This window comes from Perca fluviatilis, chromosome 11 (assembly GCF_010015445.1).
Source record: "Perca fluviatilis chromosome 11, GENO_Pfluv_1.0, whole genome shotgun sequence".
In the NCBI taxonomy this organism is placed as follows: domain Eukaryota; kingdom Metazoa; phylum Chordata; class Actinopteri; order Perciformes; family Percidae; genus Perca; species Perca fluviatilis.
In genome coordinates this window covers 36,243,169-36,264,082 of record NC_053122.1, presented here as the reverse complement: position 1 = coordinate 36,264,082, position 20,914 = coordinate 36,243,169, and the positions used below count along the sequence as shown (strand labels likewise).

Sequence of the window (20,914 nt, the reverse complement as noted above, 5' to 3'; positions counted from 1 at the left end):
GCACAGTGCACCACATGTAGGCTAAGTGCACTCACGGAAGTATCCAAATTGAAGAATTGAGACACACTGGAATATAGATGACAGGGTAATTGGGAAATGGGAAGTATTAGTTGTACAACAATATTAGTTGTCCACATTTTTGGTTTACAGTTTTCGATTGTGGTTGAGGTCTAATTTATTCATTCTCATACTGCCCAGTTCTCCTCGTCCTGATCTAACAACGCTCGGTATTTTCCGTTACCGAAGCTAAAGACGCTCTAACTGCCAGTTCACCGTGACTTTAAAGGCTAGGACACCTTAAACCGAGTCAGGGTCATTCTTATAGAGCTTGTCGCTTCACAGAAAGGCTAATCCATCTTAAAGGAAGGCTGTGTCATCTTAGAGTCCGTGTCACTGTAAAGACAGCTCAGTGAGAGGATGCGTTTAAAAACGTTTGATGACTGGATAGAATTTTTTTTTTTTTTTTTTTTTTTTTTTTTTTTTTTTTTTTCCTCTTTTTCTGTCCCACTTTGCTGCTCCTTTCTGTTCTAATCACTGTTGTTTGCAGACAGATCTCCCATTCTTCTATTTTTCTATCTGACCCTGTTTTCAGCTTTCTTCTGTTTTTTTTCTCTCATGGACCCCTTGTTCTTTCTCTCTGCCTCCATTTTTTTTTTTTTCCTCTCTCTATATAGGCTTAGGTTACCGATTGTGTAAATTAGGTCATCTGTGTGTCGTTGACCCTGGGCTCAGCATGGTCCGCTCTGCTCTGTTAACACTATCACACCTCCAGGTCTGAACCCCCCGGAGCAGATGCACTTCACTTTATAAGGCCACACTGAGTAGCAGCCACTCTGACCTGGATAACCGAGGAAACAACGCTTATATTTAGAAAATTGCTGGTTTACTAGTTTCCTCTTTTTTCATGTAATGTAAACTGGTATGTGAATTTAAATTCAATTCTGTCAGATTGAGTTCCAGCCTGCAAATCATTGCACTGCACTCAGAATAAAATCCAACAGGTGTGCTGCAGATTTAACGATACATACAGTTTTTAATTTGAAATAAACCACAAATACAATGAAATATGCTAATATGTTAAATGTGTTTCTTTCATTTTCCTTCTAAATTAGAATTGGTTTATATTTAAGGTGTACAGTACAAGTACAAACATACAGAACATCGTTTGAGTTCTCAGCTGCGGCATAACTGCATATAAAAATGAACAATGAAATGATACATTTTGCGGCACCTTTGGCTCGTCTTCAAGGCACCCACTTTGGGAACCAGTGCTGTATTTTCGTCACATTTTGTGCTGCACTTCTCCTTTGGAGTTTTGATTTGTGTCACTGTCATTTTGCTATTTCTCCAACATCTCCTTTAGTGTGAGATTGCTTTGCGGTAAAACCATCTGGGTCATTTTGTCTCTTTTCTGTTGGCGTTATCATCACTAGTGAGGTGCCCGTTTGGAATGGGCGATTGCTTGGCCTGTGGTATTGCTGCTTGTAGAATTCATCAAAACCCAATTGTACCCCAAAATTACTTACAGAAGGACCAGTTAACCACTTAATATGCAACTCCCCTGTATACCCTACTACTGACTTACAGTGTAGGCTACGTCTACATAAGAGGAAGACGTTGTACTACTGTATTTACCTGACAGAGAACGCTGCAGATTCAGAATGTAATCACAAAATATCAGACAGTAATCAGCAGTGTTGTCAAAGTTCACTTTCTACATGAAGTAGTTCAAAGTTCAGTTCACACATTTTAAAATGAACTAGTTCAGTTCATAGTTCATACTTCAACATTTTGAACTAAGTTCACAGTTCCAAAAATGAGTTAGTATAGTTCATAGTTCTTTTTTTTCCATATGTTGCCGCGAGCTATTATTTTTCAAAATTATTACCACAGCCCATATAGACCCATGGACAGCAATTATTTTATCAGTTTTAACACTGAAACTATGCGTCAGATTTCATCTTCATATCCGATCAGTCCAGCGTGCCGTTTCAGGTTCGCTGTGGATGGGACTGAAATGCGGATTTTCTTTTTGAAAGCCGGCGGGCAAAGTTTGCACAGAAATGTCAGATTTTTCCATCCTCACCGACCTCGTCATAAAACTGGTTTAAATGATCATACGACCCCTCCTTGCTGCTTCTTCGCCTCCACGCTGCTTTCTGTTTTGATGACGCACACGGCGGTGAGACACTGGCGGCTGGTGTTGCCAGATTGGGTGTTTTTTCTGCTACATATTAAGGCCTGTTTACGGTGTGTTTTAGCTGGGTTTTGGCCTGGAAGGCTCTATAGAAATCTGGCACCCTATTGGACGAAGTTAAACTGAGAGAGCGTGCCGTTCACAGACAGCAGAATGAAGGAGTTCACAGTAACGCTCATCAGGCAGTAATACAGTACGTTCAGTTCACGTTCGCCCAAAATATGAACGAGCTCATGAACTATCGTTCAATGAACGCGTTCAGGCACAACACTGGTAATCAGACATTAGCGTCATGGACTCATGGCAGTGCACTACCCACCTGGCCCGTTCATCAACCACCAGAACCAGACCGTGTGTGTGTGTGTGTATGTGTGCGCAGAGAGAGAGAGAGACGTTGTTGTCTCGTGTCGGATCATTAACGAATTTAACATTCCAGCAGAGGTGTTCATTTCCATGCAGGTTTAGTGGCTTGACGGTTAATGGTGAGGTAGGGGATTTGCGGGGGTATTTTGGCGACTTAATTAACCCGACCCAGGGTGAGTCTGATGAGAACTGATGTATCTGCGCGGTTCAACTCTGAGATTTTCTCGCATTGCACAGCGCTCTGAAGGATTAATCTCCAAGATTAAGCTACGTTATGTTCTGTCAGCTCACAGCAATTCAATACAATAGCAGGAAAAGAGTCGCCCGCGCTGTTCTAAAGTGTTCTGCATGTGGCGTCTGCTGATGTGCAGGTTACCTTCCCCCCCAAACACAGACACACATATATATACAGATACGTCTCGCTTTATAAGATAAATAGCCTGCCTATAAGTGGCATCACGCTCTGTCTGCACTTGTTGTGTGGTTGTGCCTTGCATGTGTGGGATTCTGAAACGTCCTTAAATTCAGGAATTGTCGTTTGTTTATTCAAAGTCAAAGAAAGTCCAAAGTAGTGCAACTTTGCACATTTTTGTGGGTCTGAGGTGTATGTCACATTTTAGCCGCCAAAGCTCCGCTGTGCTGCTCTGTCTCTGGTCCTCAGTGTGAGAGGCCAGCGGCTAGAGCGGCAAAAGCTAATGTGTGCTTCTTTTACCTATATATTTAACGATATCTTTTGCATTTCTAATCCAAACAACGTCAATCTTGGCACCGCACTTACTCGTGCTCGTAGCAAGACACCTGTCAAGTTTGAAATCCAATCCATTAACGGTTCAAGAGATATGTGCTTAACACCCACACACACAGACAGAAAGACGTTCCTGCAATTTATAGATAGATGTTCCGTACATTAAATCAAAATGAAATCATGTTGGTGATTGTTGTTTGGTAATATTTGAGGGATTCCAGTTCAGTAACTATAATACTAAAGTTTCTAATACCAGACATTTTACTCCACTCAGTCTGCTGGTTGTCCAGACAGCTGGAATAAACATGGTTGAAAAGGATTAATATCTGAAACGCAAAACCAATGCAAAAAAAACATGCTGAGGGTTGATGGGTCATGCTCCAGTGCATGACATCATTTTGATTATTCAAGCACCCGATCAAAATCTCAACAGACAAATGAAAAACTGACATGATAAAAGATGTTGAACAAAGTTTGTATCAGCCTTGATGTTGTCATCTGCCAATGCCAAGTGCATGTTGGGATACAACAAATGCAGATTGACAAAAGATAAGGCTTTTGTATTTTGCTTTTGCTTAATAATGACAAACGGGCAAGTCATCTCACCCCACCTTGCTCATGAGATACAGACCTTAGAAAGAGCAGACCCGACACAGTCTTACTGACCTATCAGTGTGCTGAAATATTGGCTTTCCCAAAGAGTGTTTACAGTCTGAAAATTATGTTTGCAGCTGGTTACAGTGACAGCAGCTCCCGATAAGGACCGTTGCTGTCTTCCTGCGAGACCAGATGGAGAGCCACAGTGAACAGCTGTAACAAAACTGCAGACAGGATATGATTCAGACGACCCAATCATGGACCCGGCGCAGCGCAGCTCAAAGCCAGAAGCAATCGTCTTTGCTAGTTTAAGACCGACACAGTTTTCAATTTCCCATCCATTACCCCTTGCGTTTAAATAGCAAATGCACCTGCGCCCATCTGTGCGCCCATGGGCGTGCTGGTCTTACAGGGAGGTGTGTTCAGGTGCATTATTGGCGTATTGCTATCTTGTGGCAGCAGAAAGTGATCGCGCCATTGACAAACAAAAACCTGGTCTAAAGTCAATAACACAGCATTTCACGCCATCTCCCATGCCTGCTTCACCTCGTGGACTTTTGGTAGCATAGTGCTCGTGCCATATATGATCTGCTCGCACGCTTTCACTTTACGCACGAGCAGATCAGTGTCTTCTCCTGAAAATCTCTCCTTCCTGCTTAGCAAATCCTCCATCATAATAGCAACGCTCCAAGGTCCAAACGCACCTGGCTTTTAAAGGGAATGGGAGATGATCTCTGATTGGTTTATTGCATGTTACGCCCAAAACACACCTATGAATTAATGAACACACTTAGTACAACTCTTTTGAACCATGCGCCCGGCGCACGGACCCTTTTTTCCGCTGTTAAACTACCAAAATTGGATTCGTACACGCCCTAAACACACCTTAGATCGTTAAAATAGGGCCCAGAGTTACTTTTATTGGAAAAAGCAGAGAGTGTTCGGTAGAGGCTGGAATGAGGCAAACACTTCCGGTCTGTGATACAATGATAATAAATGATGCCGTCATTTTTCTTTATCCGTTATTTGTCTGATTTTGCTGAGCATGGAGTCTGATTTCCTGGGTTTTTTCGTAGAGCTCCAACTTCAGCAGAGAGTTAATATGACCAAAATATTTGCCTCATGACATGACACATTCATCCACCAAAGGTGAACTTTTATTTTTATTTTTGAGACCCTGTGACCTTTCTTCCATGCTACCACCGCGCTGAATTTTTCATATCTTCTTACCCGTTGCTTGTTAATATTTTCAGTGCACGTTCAATGCTCCCAATCGGGAAGTAACCTATTGATTTCTGGTGACCCCGCATTACAATTCATACAACAATCTCGCTCAAGGACTCACTGACAGTAGGCTGCACGCAGAAGACAGTATTGCTTTCCCAAGGGTTTTTCCCAATTGGTCCAATAAATAACTACTGACTGCCCTGTCATAAACCTACATGTGCAATTATTGCTGTCAAAAATGTATGTTTAATAATCCTTTCTCCCTGATGACCTCAATACTGCTAAAGAAAAGATAAACCACAGAAGGAAACAAAGACAAACAGCGACGAAGAAATGAAAAGAGCGGGCTCTGTATATTGATATCAATACCAATTCCTGCTTTCTCTTTTCAGTCATGTAGCAAGTAATAAAAATCCTCCATTCAACGAAACCCTCAATCCTAAGGTCCTCTCCCTCTCTTCTCCACCTCCAACATCTGATTTCTGTTGAAGTCTTCCTCTCATATTGATCTCTCTGTCTCTCTCTCCACTCGTTCAGACTGTAATCAAATAACTCATCGCAATAAATGTGTTGACAGGACAGACTTCCCCTGTTATATGTCTACATCCTAACTTTCTCTCCCTGGATGACTTTATTTATTTTTTTTATCAATTTTGCAGACAAATAAACCCTCTCACAAAAAGGGCTGACATATCTCAAATACATTTGTCCATCATCTTCCAAACTGTCGCTGTTTCTCTCTTTGAAGTATAAATTGTCTCTCCCTAAAGAATAGCTAATACATTTTTAATGGCCTACAGTATATTCAGCTCTTTCTATAGTTCCGTCTCTCAGCAGAAACTAGTTTCTCCTCCAGTACTTTGGGGGATGCTGAAATGGATCCACTAATTTGGACCGGCATTGTGCTCATCTATCATTAATGATGGCTCCCCATGTTTCTGCTGCAGCTCTCCATATTTGGGCACTATCACACATTTGGCTCCAGTTCTCAGTGCATGTATGCAGATACCCTGCAGTTGCTAATGAGATGAGAGAGAGGCTTACATCGGCGTGCTCTCCTCTGTGGGAAACTGAGAAAATGAAAATATTCATCACAATAAAGAAGATTGTATTGGCCTAATGTTTACCTCTCTTTGAACCAGGTCAGGTAATGGAAAACTATCTTCATACTAAGATCTGTAAATCCCATTTTTATACTTCCTTCACTTCTCTCTCCACCGCTTCTCTTCCAGGTAGGACTTCGACCTCTGAACGCCGGCTCCTGGCTTCCCTCGGCAGCCTGTTAGATGATCAGCATTGGCACCATGTGGCGGTGGAGCGGCGCAGCTTTCACCTCAACCTCACTGTGGACAAACACACCGAGAGGGTTCAGATGCCCGCGGAGTTCAGCCACTGGGACATCCAGCAGGTGGGATCAAACACAGCAAAACCATTACACATAAACACTAATACACCCAGACTTTTTATGCAGTCAGAAAGCTGGAACTCGGACCCACAGGAAGGGTAGAAATTGCATTTTTATTATTTAATGTGCATGCAACCCTCTGTATGTGTCTTCCTGTCATACAGCTGCGTGTCGGGGCAGTCCAGATCTCTCAGAAACCAGAAGTCTCCAAGAGGAACTTCCACGGCTGCCTTGAAAACCTGCTGTACAACGAACTCAACCTGATGGAATTAGCTAAACACCAAGACCCCCACGTTACTGTGGTGGTAAGTTAATTTAGCTCAACACAACCACCTGCACGTAGGTCAGTTTCTTCTGACACACATACAGCATCAATCGTTGGACGAGTACCTCTGAAACCAAAAGACTGCATCCTATTGTGGATCAAATATTCTGCTGGGTGGTTTTTGAGACTTTTTTTTTCAACCCGTTCTCATTCCCAACTCGTAAAATCAGTGGCTCTCAGCGTCAGATACCGATGCAAAAATATGAATGAGCATGGAACGCACTGGGCCCAGTACGATGATCTAGTATCACCTAAGAGCGACAACAGTACCGAGTAGATGGAAAGACCGAAAATCTGCGTAACAAGGTTGGATTGGGGTTGGTGGATGGGTCAAACAAAACAGGACTAACTAACTAACTAAGAGACCGGGGGTTCGTCACCCGTTTTTGTTCCGCATGTCACCGAAACATACGTTTTGTAACAACACCCACGATCTTTTCCTAAACCTTACTGTCCCGTTCTTGTGTGATGTCAGTTAAACGTTCCAACCCACTTCGTCTAAAAGTGACGCCAAGAGTCCCGACCGAGCGCATCTAAAAATGACACGAAAGGGCTAGACGCTAAAGGAGATCTTTTGCGTCAGTAACAAACGCCAAAGGCCCCTGACCAAGCGTGCAAGGAGTCAGAATGTGTTGTTTTTTGTGACTCATAACCCATTTTTGGAAGCCAGGACAAAGGACTGTAAACAGCTGATTAGACTCTCAATAATGCCTCCTCGCGTCTTGGCTATTATAGGACCTTCAGATGTTTCTATATTCAAGATGAGTGGAAGTTCATCCCGGCAGAGGCTGTGAAGCGTTCCGGCACGGAGTAATATATGCCCTCTCGTTACAGGAGAGGCCCAGGCAGCGAGTAAAACATGAATTCTTGGTAAAGAGGTTCAGAGGTTTCACATGCATGGCTAACGATCTAATAGAGGCAGTTTTATGTCGGTGCTGCGGCTCTTAAGGTACTCGCCACAAACGTATGATCTCATTTAACACAGACAGCAAATGGTGCTTTATATGGCTCTGTGAGGGCTCGTTAACACAAAGAGCATCAGAGTGGGGGCGAAGGAGGGTTGGTGCGTCGGTGCCGTAGCCCTCAGGCGTTTTGAGGATTTTCAAGTTAACTTTTTAATTTGTGTTGTGCAGCAGCACAGCCCCCCCCCCCCCTCCCAACATTACTTATTGTACAACACTTTAACAGCTCCACAAAGGGCTTTTAGATGTCATCTGTGTTTCCGGAGCATTATAAAGATAGCGGGGTGATATTCCCAGCAGAGAGCTGGGACTGTAATATATTACTGCTGTAGCCTTAGCAACGGACCTGCTGTCATTGCCGCTACTCTAAACAATGGGCCGCAACGGAGATGTCAAGATATCGCAGGTACTGGGCTTACTGTATGCTCTCTTTCATTTTCATTCTTTATCTCTCCTACCTCCACGCTAGGTGACCTTGGTATTTTCAGTCTGCTTTCCTAATCTTATTCCGAGCCTTGCTGTTATCATTATGGTAATACCGGTGTCCTCTTAAGGAGACTTGCTGATGAGATCATTGGGACAGAGGTCACACATTGGCACGCCCTCTGCAACTGATTAATATTCATGTTTGATGTTGTTTTTATATCTCCAGTAATCATGTTTCTGTGCCGCCTCCTCTCTCTCTCTCAGGGCAATGTGACCTTTTCGTGTGCTGAGTCGCTTTCCGTCGCCGTGACGTTCCCCGGCCCCCAGAGCTTCCTCCAGTTGCCGGGGCCGGCGGCGGCAGCATCCTCGTCCGGGGGCGTGTCCGTTGGGTTCCAGTTCAGGACGTGGAACAAGGCGGGGCTTCTGCTCACCTTTGAGCTGCCTCAGGAAGGGGGCGTGGTCTGGCTGTACCTGAGTGAGGCCAGACTGCGGCTACAGATCCATAAGGCTGGCAGGGCGCTGCTGGAGCTCACTGCAGGTCAGTCTTACTGCCTATAGGATTCATTTGTAACTACTAACAGTTAAGTTAAGTTACTCTTACATGGATATTGAGTCATTACTGTGTTAGTCTAGATCCACGACCTTCCACGGGATTATTCAGGTGCCGCCGGAAATTTCGCCATATGTCCTTCTTTTCCGTCATCTTCCTCTTTCTTTGTGTTGGCGTTCTAAACTCCGGTGGATTTGTGAGGACTATGGTTAACTGCTCCTCAGATCTCTGCAGGGTAAATCCAGACAGCTAGTTAGACTATCTGTCCAATCTGAGTTTTCTGTTGCACGACTAAAACTACTTTTGAACATCCAAATGTTCCACCAAAACAAGTTCCTTCCTGAGACTATTTTGCAGAGGCACCGTGGCTCCTTCCGGAGCTTAGCGCCGCCCAAGAGGATTGTGATTGCTTTAAAGAAATGCCAATAAACCAGAGCACGTTTTTCTGCCATCCAGGAATGCTGTGTGGACTAGCCAGGACCCAGGAAGGTCTGGCAATGCAGAACTATTATTGTGTCAACCCATATGTGATTGAGACAAGTTAGTTACGTGTAGTTAGCCCCTGTACTTTCATGACCACCTAATACCTAACTTGTAAAATAAACCGTAAATCAGGTGAATAAAAAGTATGAAATGGCCATCAGATTTTTCCAACATTGAATGTGCTAATCATGAACACGGCTTTTATTTAACAAACGTTAACCCCACAAACTAATGTAATATTGGTTGGTTAATGAGAATCCTTCTTAGCTTTGGAAGAAGCACTCAGTTACTGCTGTAGGTAGTAAGTTTAGCTTAGCTGGGTATGAATGGGCAATGATTGTGACTAATGTTTAAAGTAGACGAGCAGTGGCTGGTTAGCTCAGTTGGTAGAGCAGGTGCACATATATAGAGGTTTATTCTTGCAGAAGGTCAATGGTTTGAGTCTGACCTGTGACAGTTTTCCTGCATGTCTTCCCCCTCTCTCTGCCCTTTCATGTCTGAGCTGTCCTGTCATTAAAGGCCCATAATTTAAAAAAGAAATGTCATTCCTCCACCTTTTGATCTTGTGGTTTTGGTTTTGGAAAAGTGATAAAAACAGATACAACGCTCAGATATCTTTGAATACCAATTATCACTCTAACTCCAGCCCCATGCAAGAGGAGGGGTTTAGCAAATGGTCAATTATATCCATTTCGCTAATAGATTGGGGCTAAGGCTTTAACCATCAAGGGCATATAAGCCCTGTAAACACTTTTCTGTAACAATTACAATTAGTTCAAAAGTCCAATGTTTATCGGATAATCTATTATACATATTACCTGAAGCTCTGGCCACACATCCACATCACTGTGGCAGAACACTGTGCAGCTAGAGGCACTGTAAGATGACTGGGGCGTGTTCTTGAGCAAAGTATTTTCAGTAAGAAAAATAGAGGAGATAATGAGATATTGATTTATTCCCTCAACTCCTAACAACATACAGATTCACAAGTCAGGCACAGCATTGCTGGTACTTCTTGCAGATCAATCACACAGAGGACGCAGGAAGTAAAGCAGTAAGTCAGTGTGGTCTGCACTTTCCTGCGTCTGATGGTTTTTGCAATCCATTTGTACCAGGTCTACCACCGATCTTTACTCATTTTTTCAAATCACTTTTCAATTCTTGACTGCTAATATTCTTCTTAATACTGTTTTAGTGTGAGGAACACATGATTTTCGAGCTGTTTCCAAAATCTTTGCATTTGGTGCATATGTGACAGGTTGTGGTGTGAAAGGAGATCGAATTTGGTCGTTACTACATGAGTGCCCATCCATGCTTTGCTTCAGCCTTGGAAAAAACTCTTGTACCACCAACATCTGCTCTGTGTGCAGCCATGAACATATGTTTGTCTGAGTTTTTAGTCTGAGAAATTTATGACTGTATAATCTCAAACAATACTCTCTCAGAATCAATCAGAATCAGAATCAGAAATACTTTAATAATCCCAGGGGGAAATTATTTTCGTTACCACTCCAGGTATACAAACAACAAATAAAAACAACATATATTATCAATAATTTAAACATATATAATAAAAACAAATATACAGTAATAATATATAAAATATGAAATGTACAGCGATAATGTGCAAATAGTGCAATAAAAAGAGAAAATGAATTGTCTGTTGACATGATTATAGTGCGATAAAAAGGAGAAGTGATTGTCTATTGTCTATGTTTGAGATGAGATGCTTACAGAGAGAGGGTGTGTGACTCTCTGAGGGAGGTGTTATAAAGTTTAATGACCACAGGCAGGAACGATTTCCTGTGGCGCTCTGTGGTGCATCTGGGTGAGAGGAGTCTTCTGCTGAAGGTGCTCCTCTGCTGGGTCGTAGAGAGGGTGGGAGACATTATCCAAGATGGACTGAAGCCTGGACAGCATCCTTCTCTCAGCCACGGTCATCAGTGTGTCCAGCTCCTCCCCCACGACATCACCAGCCCTCCTAATCAGTTTGTTCAGTCTGTTGGTGTCTGCGACCTTCATCCCACTGCCCCAGCACGTGACAGCGAAGAAATAGCACTGGCCACAACAGACTGATAGAACATCCTCAGCATCGTCCGGCAGATGTTAAAGGACCTCAGCCTCCTCAGGAAAAAGAGTCGACTTTGGCCCTTTTTGTAGACAGCCTCGGCGTGTCTAGTCCAGTCCAGTTTATTGTTTAAGTACACCCCCAGGTACTTGTACTCCTCAACCGTGTCCACAGGGACCCCCTGTATGGAAACAGGGGTCCCAGATGATTTTGCCCTCCTCAGATCCACTACAAGCTCCTTTGTTTTTGTCACATTGAGCTGCAGATGGTTAAGCTCACTCCAAGTGACAAAGTTGCCCACAACAGTCCTGTATTCATTCTCATCACCCTTTTCTATGCAGCCAACTATTGCTGAGTCATCAGAAAACTTCTGAAGGTGGCAGGACTCAGTGCAATAGTTGAAGTCCGAGGTGAAGAGGGTGAAGAGGAAGGGAGAGAGGACAGTCCCCTGACCACCCTGTCAGACACACAGTTCTTTAGGCGTACGTACTGTGGTCTGCCCGTCAGGTAATCAACAATCCAGGACACGATGGGGGCCTCCACCTGCATCGCAGTCATCTTCTCACCCAGTAGAGCTGGACAGATGGTGTTGAAAGCACTGGAGAAGTCAAAGAACATGACTCTCACAGTGCTTGCAGGCTTGTCCAGATGAGTGTAGACTCTGTTCAGCAGGTAGATGATGCTGTCAGCTGGAGGGCACAGGCTTTAAGCACCCTGGGAAATACACCGTCAGAGCCAGCAGCTTTTCCGGAGTGGAGTCTAGTCAGCTGTCTTCTAACCAGGTCAGGCGTGAAGGACACTGTAGAGGTGACTGTGGGGGGAGGGGTGAGGTCCTCAGGTTGTAGAGGACATGGTGTAGAGCAGGGGGGAGGGGTGGAGTAGGAGGGTGTGAGTTGAGGTGGAGAGGTGCAGACAAAGGGCCTGTAAGGAGGAGGAGTAGGTAAAGTGGCAGTTTTTGTTGGGCAGCCAGCAGCAGAGACTTGTGGGGGATGGGCCGCAGTATCAAACCTATTGAAAAATAGGTTCAGATCATTGGCCCGGTCAACTCGGATCTGTCATTCAGTCGCACAGCTTTTCTTATGACACCCAACTTATTCTCTTCTTTCCGGAGTCTGAAACTCAAGTAGCAGCACGTAGCTCGGCCTGTCTGACTGACATTTCTTCTTGGATGACAAGACTGAGCTCCTTTTCCTTCCAGGGAAAGGCTTTCCTTCCCAGGACCTGACTATAACAGTTGAAAACTCTGTGGTAGCCCCCACCTAGACTGCTAGAAACCTGGGTGCGACACTTGATGACCAACTCTCCTTCACTGCCAACATTGCTGCAACTACCAGATCGTGAATATACATGCTGCATAACATCAGAAGGATACGTCCCCTTCTAACGCAGAAGGTGGCTCAGGTTCTGGTTCAGGCTCTAGTCGTCTCACGTCAAGACTACTGCAACTCCCTCCTGATTGGCCTGCCTGCATGTGCCATCCGGCCCCTGCAGCTCATTCAGAATGCAGCAGCTCGACTTGTGTTCAACCTCCCCAAGTTCTCTCACACTACACCGCTCCTCCGCTCTCTTCACTGGTTACCAATTGCTGCCCGCATCCGCTTCAAGGCACTAGTACTTACATACAGGGCCATGAACGGATCAGCCACAGCATACATCCAGGATATGGTCAAACCCTATACCCCAACCCGCCCACTGCGCTCTGCATCAGCGAACCTGCTTGTTGCCCTCTCACAGCAAGGGAGAACTAATCACTCAACGAAATCCGACTGTTTGCTGTCCTGGTTCCTAAATGGTGGAATGAGCTCCGTATTGACATCAGGATGGCCGAAAGCCTATGCATCTTCCGCAGAAGGCTAAAAACACATCTCTAGACTACACCTCGGATAAACATAAAAACTAATAATAATAATATATCTTGAACCTGCACTTTCATATGGCTCTTTGTAGCTTTGCTTATTTAGAGCTAATGTACTTGCACTTAACTAATTGTTGTCTGGAGTTTGAACCTTCAGGGTTGAAAGCACTTAATTGTAAGTCGTTTTGGATAAAAGCGTCAGCTAAATGACATTTAATGTAATGTAACAATATCTAAGGTTTTTCTCTGGGGGGGGGAGGTATCCAGTAGTGTGTGTTAATGACTATTTGGTTCCCAGGTTCTGCCCTGAATGACGGTCAGTGGCATGCGGTGGAGCTGAACTGCAGACGAGGTCGAATGAGCATTGCTGTAGATAAAGAAGAAGGAGGCAACGCACAAGCCAGCCCCTCATTTCCTGTCACCATAGAAAGTCAACTCTTCTTTGGTGGTAAGAGTCAAACTGGTCAGCTGTATCTCTCTGAGCAATTAAACCCTGTCCAGCATCAAACAGCCATATGTAGGTTGACCGATGTAAGGTCTGAATGATGTTGTGTTTACACAGAGGAAACACCAGGACAATTGTGAATCTCTACCCATAATGCAGTATTATCTCTGGCAACTAAATTAACAATTACAGTCACAAGTCATGATCAAGGTATATATGTGTGTCTTAATATATGAGTAATAATGTTAAAATGTGTCAGCTCGTCTATGAAAACATGTTTTAGTTTATGTTTTTTGATTGGTTTCCTCTCTCGTCTTTTCAGGCTGTCCCAATGAAGACGACAGGCAGGAGTGCAGAAACCCCTTCAATGTCTTCCAGGGCTGCATGCGTCTCCTAACTCTGGACAACCAAAACGTGAACCTGATCATGGTGCAGCAAAAGCAGCTGGGAGTCTACAGCAACCTGCAGATCGACATGTGTGGAATCATCGACAGGTCAGTTTTCCAAAAAAAATGTTCATTGGCATTTGTTAAGACACATTTCTATTGCTTTGCTGTTTCATCTGATGTAACCTTCCCCTAATATTCTGCACAGCCCCCAGAGCTTTGTAACTAAGTTATTGCAAGCCTTCTTGATAGTGCTAACCTTTGAGGGAATGCAGACTCATAGTCCAACATGGAGGAATAGCTTTCAATATTGACTGTTACACCATCCAATTTAATAAAACTCTACTCTGCCAAAGTGTACACTGAGAAGTAGTTATGATTCCACAAAGCTTCCAGCATGATCCATTTTCTGAGTATGCATTTATGAATTCCTTCCTGGTCAGACCGGGCATGGATATTTAGTCCATTTTTTGAAGTTGTTGCACATACTGTATTTCCTTTCACTGTAATCAAAAAGCAAATACCAGGAGTGGGACTTGAACCCACATGGACAACTGTCCATTGCATCTTGAGTGCAACGCCTTAACCACTCGGCCATCCTGGTACCTTCAGCTTTGTGGTCTCAATGGTGATAGAAGATCAATATAAAGATTAAATGCGTAACATGTCAGTAAGGTCTATCTTTGCATGATCTGAGTAAAGATTCCATCAGGGCATTAAGTCACCTTTTGTTGAAAATTTTCTGAGACACCTTATTTGGATTTGCTACTACCTCTGATGTAATCAATCCAATAACCCTCGAGGACAAATGTCCATTGGATCTTAAGGCCAACCTCTTAACAACTCGGCCATCCTTGGTGACTATAACCATTAGTTTCCAACAGCAAGAAGGCTAGAATGTGAGTATTATAACACAATTGTTGTCAGAGGTGCCTTGATTTACATCCAAACCCTCAAGCCAATCAGTTAGATTAAATGCAGAGCATGAAAGGTCAAAGGTAATTGTTTTATGGATGATAAGCTGAGAAAATGTATATTTAAAGTGTTGACCTCTTCTGTCCTTACAAGAATATTTTTCTAAGTCCCTTAACATACATTGCTGATTGTGCTTGAGGAGTGAGGTTTAAAGCAACAAGGACAATTTGCCACTTGTTTTGACTCTTATAACTTCAAACTCAATAGAAACGTCCCAAACTAACCTTTTGAACTTCATACATTATTAAACTTGTAATGAAGCAATACACTTAAGCAGAGTTTATGTATTGCAATAATATTAACTAACAATTGTCTTTTAAAACTTTGAGAATGTTCTGCTAATGTTTTTTACGTCACAATTTTTCACAATATAGAACTTTTACCAGGAGTGGGATCTTGAGTGGGAGATTGATGTCCATTGTGAATTTGTTGAGATGAGTAGCTTCTTTAAATGCCATAAGACTGAGAAAACAAAGATCTTCTTGCCTGGGAACCAGACAAATCTGCAAATTCAGAATCTATTATATTATTATATATAGACACATCTATCAGATGTGTCTGGTCCCTCTCCACTTTGGATAGATTTCCAGCAGCCTGGGATGTGCAGGACCAATCACAACTATTTATCTAATATGAGGCGTGTTTGAGACAACGACCGTAAAGAGTAGTGCCGTTGAGGCATTTTTTGAAAACAAAAAAGATGGCTACAGCTGATAGAACTTTCTGAAGTGGCTATCGCTTCAGTATTAAAGGAACTGGACTGTATATTTTCTCTAAAAGAAGAACAATCAACAGCAAGTTAAGCTTTTTCTTGCGAAGAAAAATGTGTTTGCCATACGTCAGACAGGATTTGGCAAAGGTTTAATACACCATCTCTAATATTCATCTCTATACGCTGTAGTTTATTCACATCTTTGAGTAGCTCAGGCATTATTTTTTGCTGCTGCTGCTTTGCGCCAAGTCTTGCACTAATGTCATTGGCCATCTACATCCGGCAGAACTGGTCACTAGGGGCTCCAATTGCAGAGGCATTTTGGTCCACGCCATTGATAATGCCCCTTGGAAATCAGAAATTAATTGAGAGGTTCCAGACTAAAACACATTTGGTCTGTTGATGTCAGGCTGAAGATCTTCCACTGTTTGCTGTCCCAAACTTACCATTTGAACTTCATACATTATTCTTTGAAACTTGTAATTCAAAAAAGCAACAGAATAATACCAGGAGTGGGAATTGAACCATAAACTGCCCATTACATCTTGAGTGCAACACCTTAGGCACTCGGCCATAGCTGCCCTGAATGCCAAAGACATTTTTCATGATAAACACCTGACCTGACATCATGTCCGGCTGCAAGGGCTGAGCACGAGGAACACTGATATCCAAAACTTGTGAAAAATACTATACATTCAGTTGATTCTACATAGAATAGTATGACATAAGGTGGACATAAAAGCGAAAGTTATAGAAGTGGTTTTATGGCATCAAAAGGAGGAAGACAAAGGAAAAAGACTTACTCATACAAACAGCTGATTCACCTGCCGCAATAATGGCTACAGAAGCAGCAGATGAGAGGCAGCGTGAGCTGTTCACGCAAATGCGTTTAATAATAAGAGAGGAGATTAATGCTGCAATAGAAAAGTTACAGCCTCAACTGGATGGTATGAGAGAAGACCTAAAAGAATGCAACTTGTGGAAGTTGAGCGATCTCTCTCAGGCATGGAGGATCGGATTACATCACTGGAGAAATCAAATGAATTTCTTCTAAAAGAGAATAAAGAGCTGAGAGAAAGAGCTGAACGACTGGAAACACACAGCCGAAAGTTTAATCTGCGGGTGTTTGGACTGGATCGGGATGTTGAAAAAGGTAATCCCACCGACTTCATGGCAAACTTTTTTAAGGAGGGTTTTAAAGGGAAAAACCTCCCAGCTGAGCCTGAAGTGGAAATTGCCCACTGAGTCGGGCCGCTGACAAGAGAGGGAGCCAGGGCGATGATGGTAAGAATGCAAAGATATGCGATCAAAGAAGCTATTATTAAAATCGCCAAAGAAGAGGGAGTGATTAACTTTAGAGGAATGAAGGTGAGGATCTTTCCAGATCTAACTGCTGAGATGCCGAAGAAAAGATCGCAGTTCCAGGATGTCAGAGCCAAACTGCGTGAAGCTGGGATAAAACATGGGATCATTCATCCAGCCACTCTTATCATTACCTTTAAGAGCGAGACAAAATACTTTAAGGACAGGGAGGCGGCAGAGACATACTTGAATAAAGTGATTAAATCCTGAGAAGTCCGAGGTGGACAATAACGAAGGAAATGAAAAGGTGAATTATTTTGTATTTTGTTTTGTTTTTTTCTTCTTTTGGCCTGCTGAAAAAACTTACTGAAAATGGCAGATGCTGAGAAGGACTAGGCCAATTAAAAGAGAGACTGCATTTTGGACATTGGAGAAGTTCACGATAAAAAAGATGTAAACATGTAAATAATGAAATAATTGTCATTGCTGTTGATTTTTAGGGGTAGACCACACAAAACTGGCAATATGATGCTGAATATGTGTATTTTTAGTTTAAACAGTTAAAGTTAAGAACTGCTTTTAATTAAGGATTAAATGGATGCTCCCAGGAAAAAAATAAAAAAATAAAAAAAAAATAAAATAACAAATAATAAAAACAAATAAATACATAAAAAAATAATAATAATAAATGTATCTCTTTTCTGTTAAACTGGATGAGTAGGCTATATTGTCTTGAATAAACGTACTAATGTAAATATGTAAAATTTATAATTAAATTTTGTTTATTCAGAGTTTTTCAGGGAGTGAAGGATAATATGAAATTTAAAAGTGGAGCTTGGCTAACTGGCAAAAAAAAGCTGGCAGATATGGACGTTTTAGGTGACAATGCAAGTGTATGTTTATTTGTGTTAGATACATATACAGTTAGGGATGTGTATGTGTGGTTGTTTGTTTGTGTGTGTTTTATAATTATGTGTATGTTTAAGTGTGGGTTAGGGAGAGCTCCGATGCAGTTGGTATAAGATAAACAGGAAGATAACAATTACTGCTTGAAACAATGATGAAGCACTCTAAAATGCCAAGAAAAGGTTTGAAGATAGCTCATATTAATATCTGTAGCATCAGAAATAAATTAACTGAAATTTCTGAAATATTAATGTTTAATCAATTTCATATTTTAGCTGTGTCAGAAACACATTTGGATTCTACATTTGATGATGCTTCTTTGAATATACAGGGATATTGTATTGTAAGGAGGGATAGAAATGCATTTGGTGGAGGAGTTGCATTTTTTATTCAGGATCACATACCAATTAAAATTAGAAATGATTTAATGCCAATGGAGGTGGAGGCACTATCGCTACAAATACAACTGCCACATTTGAAGCCCATGTTGATTGGTTTGCTGTTATAGACCACCAAGTGAAAATAGTGAATATCTAAAGAAAGTATGTGAAATGTTAGAACATGGGTGTGAGGGCATTTATGAAATCTATTTTACGGGAGATCTGAATATAGACTACATTTTTACTAATGCAGTTGAGCTATGCTCAAAAGCATTATCTATAATTCAATTCAATTCAATTCAATTTTATTTATAGTATCAAATCATAACATAAGTTATCTCGAGACACTTTACAGATAGAGTAGGTCTAGACCACACTCTATAATTTACAAAGCCCCAACAATTCCAACAATTCCAGTAATTCCCTCAAGAGCAAGCAGTGCGACAGTGGCGAGGAAAAACTCCCTCTTGGGAAGAAACCTCGGACAGACCCAGGCTCTTGGTAGGCGGTGTCTGACGAGCGGGTTGATGAACATTGCGATTAGTAGTCACATTAATAATGGAACAGTGACTGGATGTAGCGGGAAGCTGCAGGGTTCAGCAGGACGCAGCATGACATTGCAGGGCATCGCTGAGCTCAGCAGGGAGTGCAGCAGGACCACGGCAACAGCTGCAACCAGGGTCTTGGTGCCAACGTTCTCCAAGGAAATACGCTGGGGGAAAAAAAAGCATAAGGACTCCGGGGAGTAAACTCCCCAGAAGCTAGGATTAGTAACAAGCATTTCTGGGACGGAATGCACACAAATAGTAATAGTAATAGTAACAGTAATAGAAAGGGAGAGGAGAGAGCAGCTCAGTGTGTCAAAGGAAGGAAGTCCCCCGGCAGTCTAGGACTATAACAGCGTAACTATAACAGGTAACTAAGAGAGACAGGTCATAAGGAGAGGTAGCGTTTTCGGGCTTAGAACTCTCCCCCTGCCGGATCTGGCTTGGCTGGCCTGCCTCCCTCTACTTTGTTATGTATTATTAATCTAACAATTATGAAGAGAAGCAGTTGGGCCAGTTAGGTGAACACTGCAACTCCTCACTCCCTAACTATAAACTTTATCAAATAGGAGAGTTTTAAGTTCATTCTTGAATGAGGTGACAGTTTCTGCCCCCCGATACCTACTGGCTGTAGTGATCATAATTAAGTTGCAGTTGTTAGAAGAGCAAAAGTGCCGAAGCCTGGACCGAAAATAATACAAAAGAGATCATATAAATGGTTTGATCAGGACAGATTTAGAAATTATGTAAATGTTGGTCAGATGTATTACTGAAAACAAATCCTGAGGAAGCATTGATAAACGTTGTTGGTATTTTTATGCCTATCGTTGAAAAGCATGCTCCAGTGAAGAAGTTTACGGTCAGAAGCGTCAGTACACCATGGTTAGATAAGGAGTTAAAGGAACATATGGTGGAACGCGATTTAGCAAAATTAACAGCAATAAGATCTGGTTATCAATCAGATTGGCAAATCTACCATAAACTAAGAAACTTTTTAACTAATTTAAATAGAAAGAAAAAGAAAATGTATTATAAAGCCAGGATTAATGATATTAAAAATGATAGTAAAAGATTATGGAATACGTTGAACAGCTTAATGGGAAAGAGCACTAAACAAACTCCATCTTTTTTGGAGAATCATGGAAATTTCCTCACAAAACCAGTGGAGATCGCAAACCACCTTAATAATTATTTTATATATAAAATAAATGATTTAAGAAATAATATGACAGAAATAGACAATGAGATCTCTTATTCATTAATAAAAGAGAAAATCATGAGCGGCAAAGATTGTAATTTTAAATTTGTTGGAGTAAATATTAATAAAGTAGAAAAAATGTTGAAAACTTGTAAAGATAAACCACCAGGTGTGGACGGCCTTGATGGTAAACTTCTTAACTTGGTTGCAGACTTAATTGCCCCTGTTATCTGTCATATTATAAACCAAAGTTTAAGTGAATGTCTATGCCCTCAGGAATGGAAAATTGCTAAAATAATTCCATTGCCTAAAAATGTAAGGTTACCATTCTCTGGGTCAAATAGTCGTCCGATAAGTCTATTGCCTGTGTTGAGTAAAATTATGGAGAGTATAGTATGTGAGCAGATTATGGAATATTTTTCTTTGAATGACTTAACAACTGATTGTCAACATGCTTATAGAAAGGGATACTCAACAGCTACTGCTCTAACTCATATGACTGATGACTGGCTGAGAGATATTGAACAAAAGAAATTAGTAGGTGCTATTATGCTTGATTTTACACCAGCATTTGATATTTTATTCATTATGTGTTTTTTTTAGGAATATTCTTGTTACAAAGAAACCATCTATTTTGTATAATAAATTACCTTTTAGTTTAGATATACATGACTATGCGACTAGACATGCTACAAGAGGTAACTTTACTTTACCAAAAGCAAAGACTAATATTGTTAAGCGTAGGTCATGTATAGAGCAATGCAAGAATGGAATGTGTTACCTGAACAAATAACACAGGAAAGCAGTAAAAGGAGATTTAAAAGTTTAGTTAAAACCTATTTATTGTTTAAATAAGTTGAGT

The 20,914-nt window shown here is 41.8% G+C and overlaps 1 protein-coding gene and 1 non-coding gene across 2 annotated transcripts in view; one reads left to right on the top strand and one right to left on the bottom strand.

Moving 5' to 3' along the window:
* The window catches only part of LOC120568723 (contactin-associated protein-like 4), a 202,240-nt gene that overhangs the window by 81,444 nt on the left and 99,882 nt on the right, over positions 1 to 20,914 (top strand). The window contains exons 6-10 of the mRNA XM_039816408.1: positions 6,362 to 6,537; positions 6,699 to 6,839; positions 8,512 to 8,785; positions 13,502 to 13,651; positions 13,971 to 14,142. Of these exons, the coding sequence (XP_039672342.1) occupies positions 6,362 to 6,537; positions 6,699 to 6,839; positions 8,512 to 8,785; positions 13,502 to 13,651; positions 13,971 to 14,142 (913 nt within the window). The remainder of the gene's footprint in view (positions 1 to 6,361; positions 6,538 to 6,698; positions 6,840 to 8,511; positions 8,786 to 13,501; positions 13,652 to 13,970; positions 14,143 to 20,914) is intronic.
* trnal-caa lies at positions 14,556 to 14,638 on the bottom strand. Its single transcript has one exon. It is a non-coding gene; the product is annotated as a tRNA-Leu (tRNA).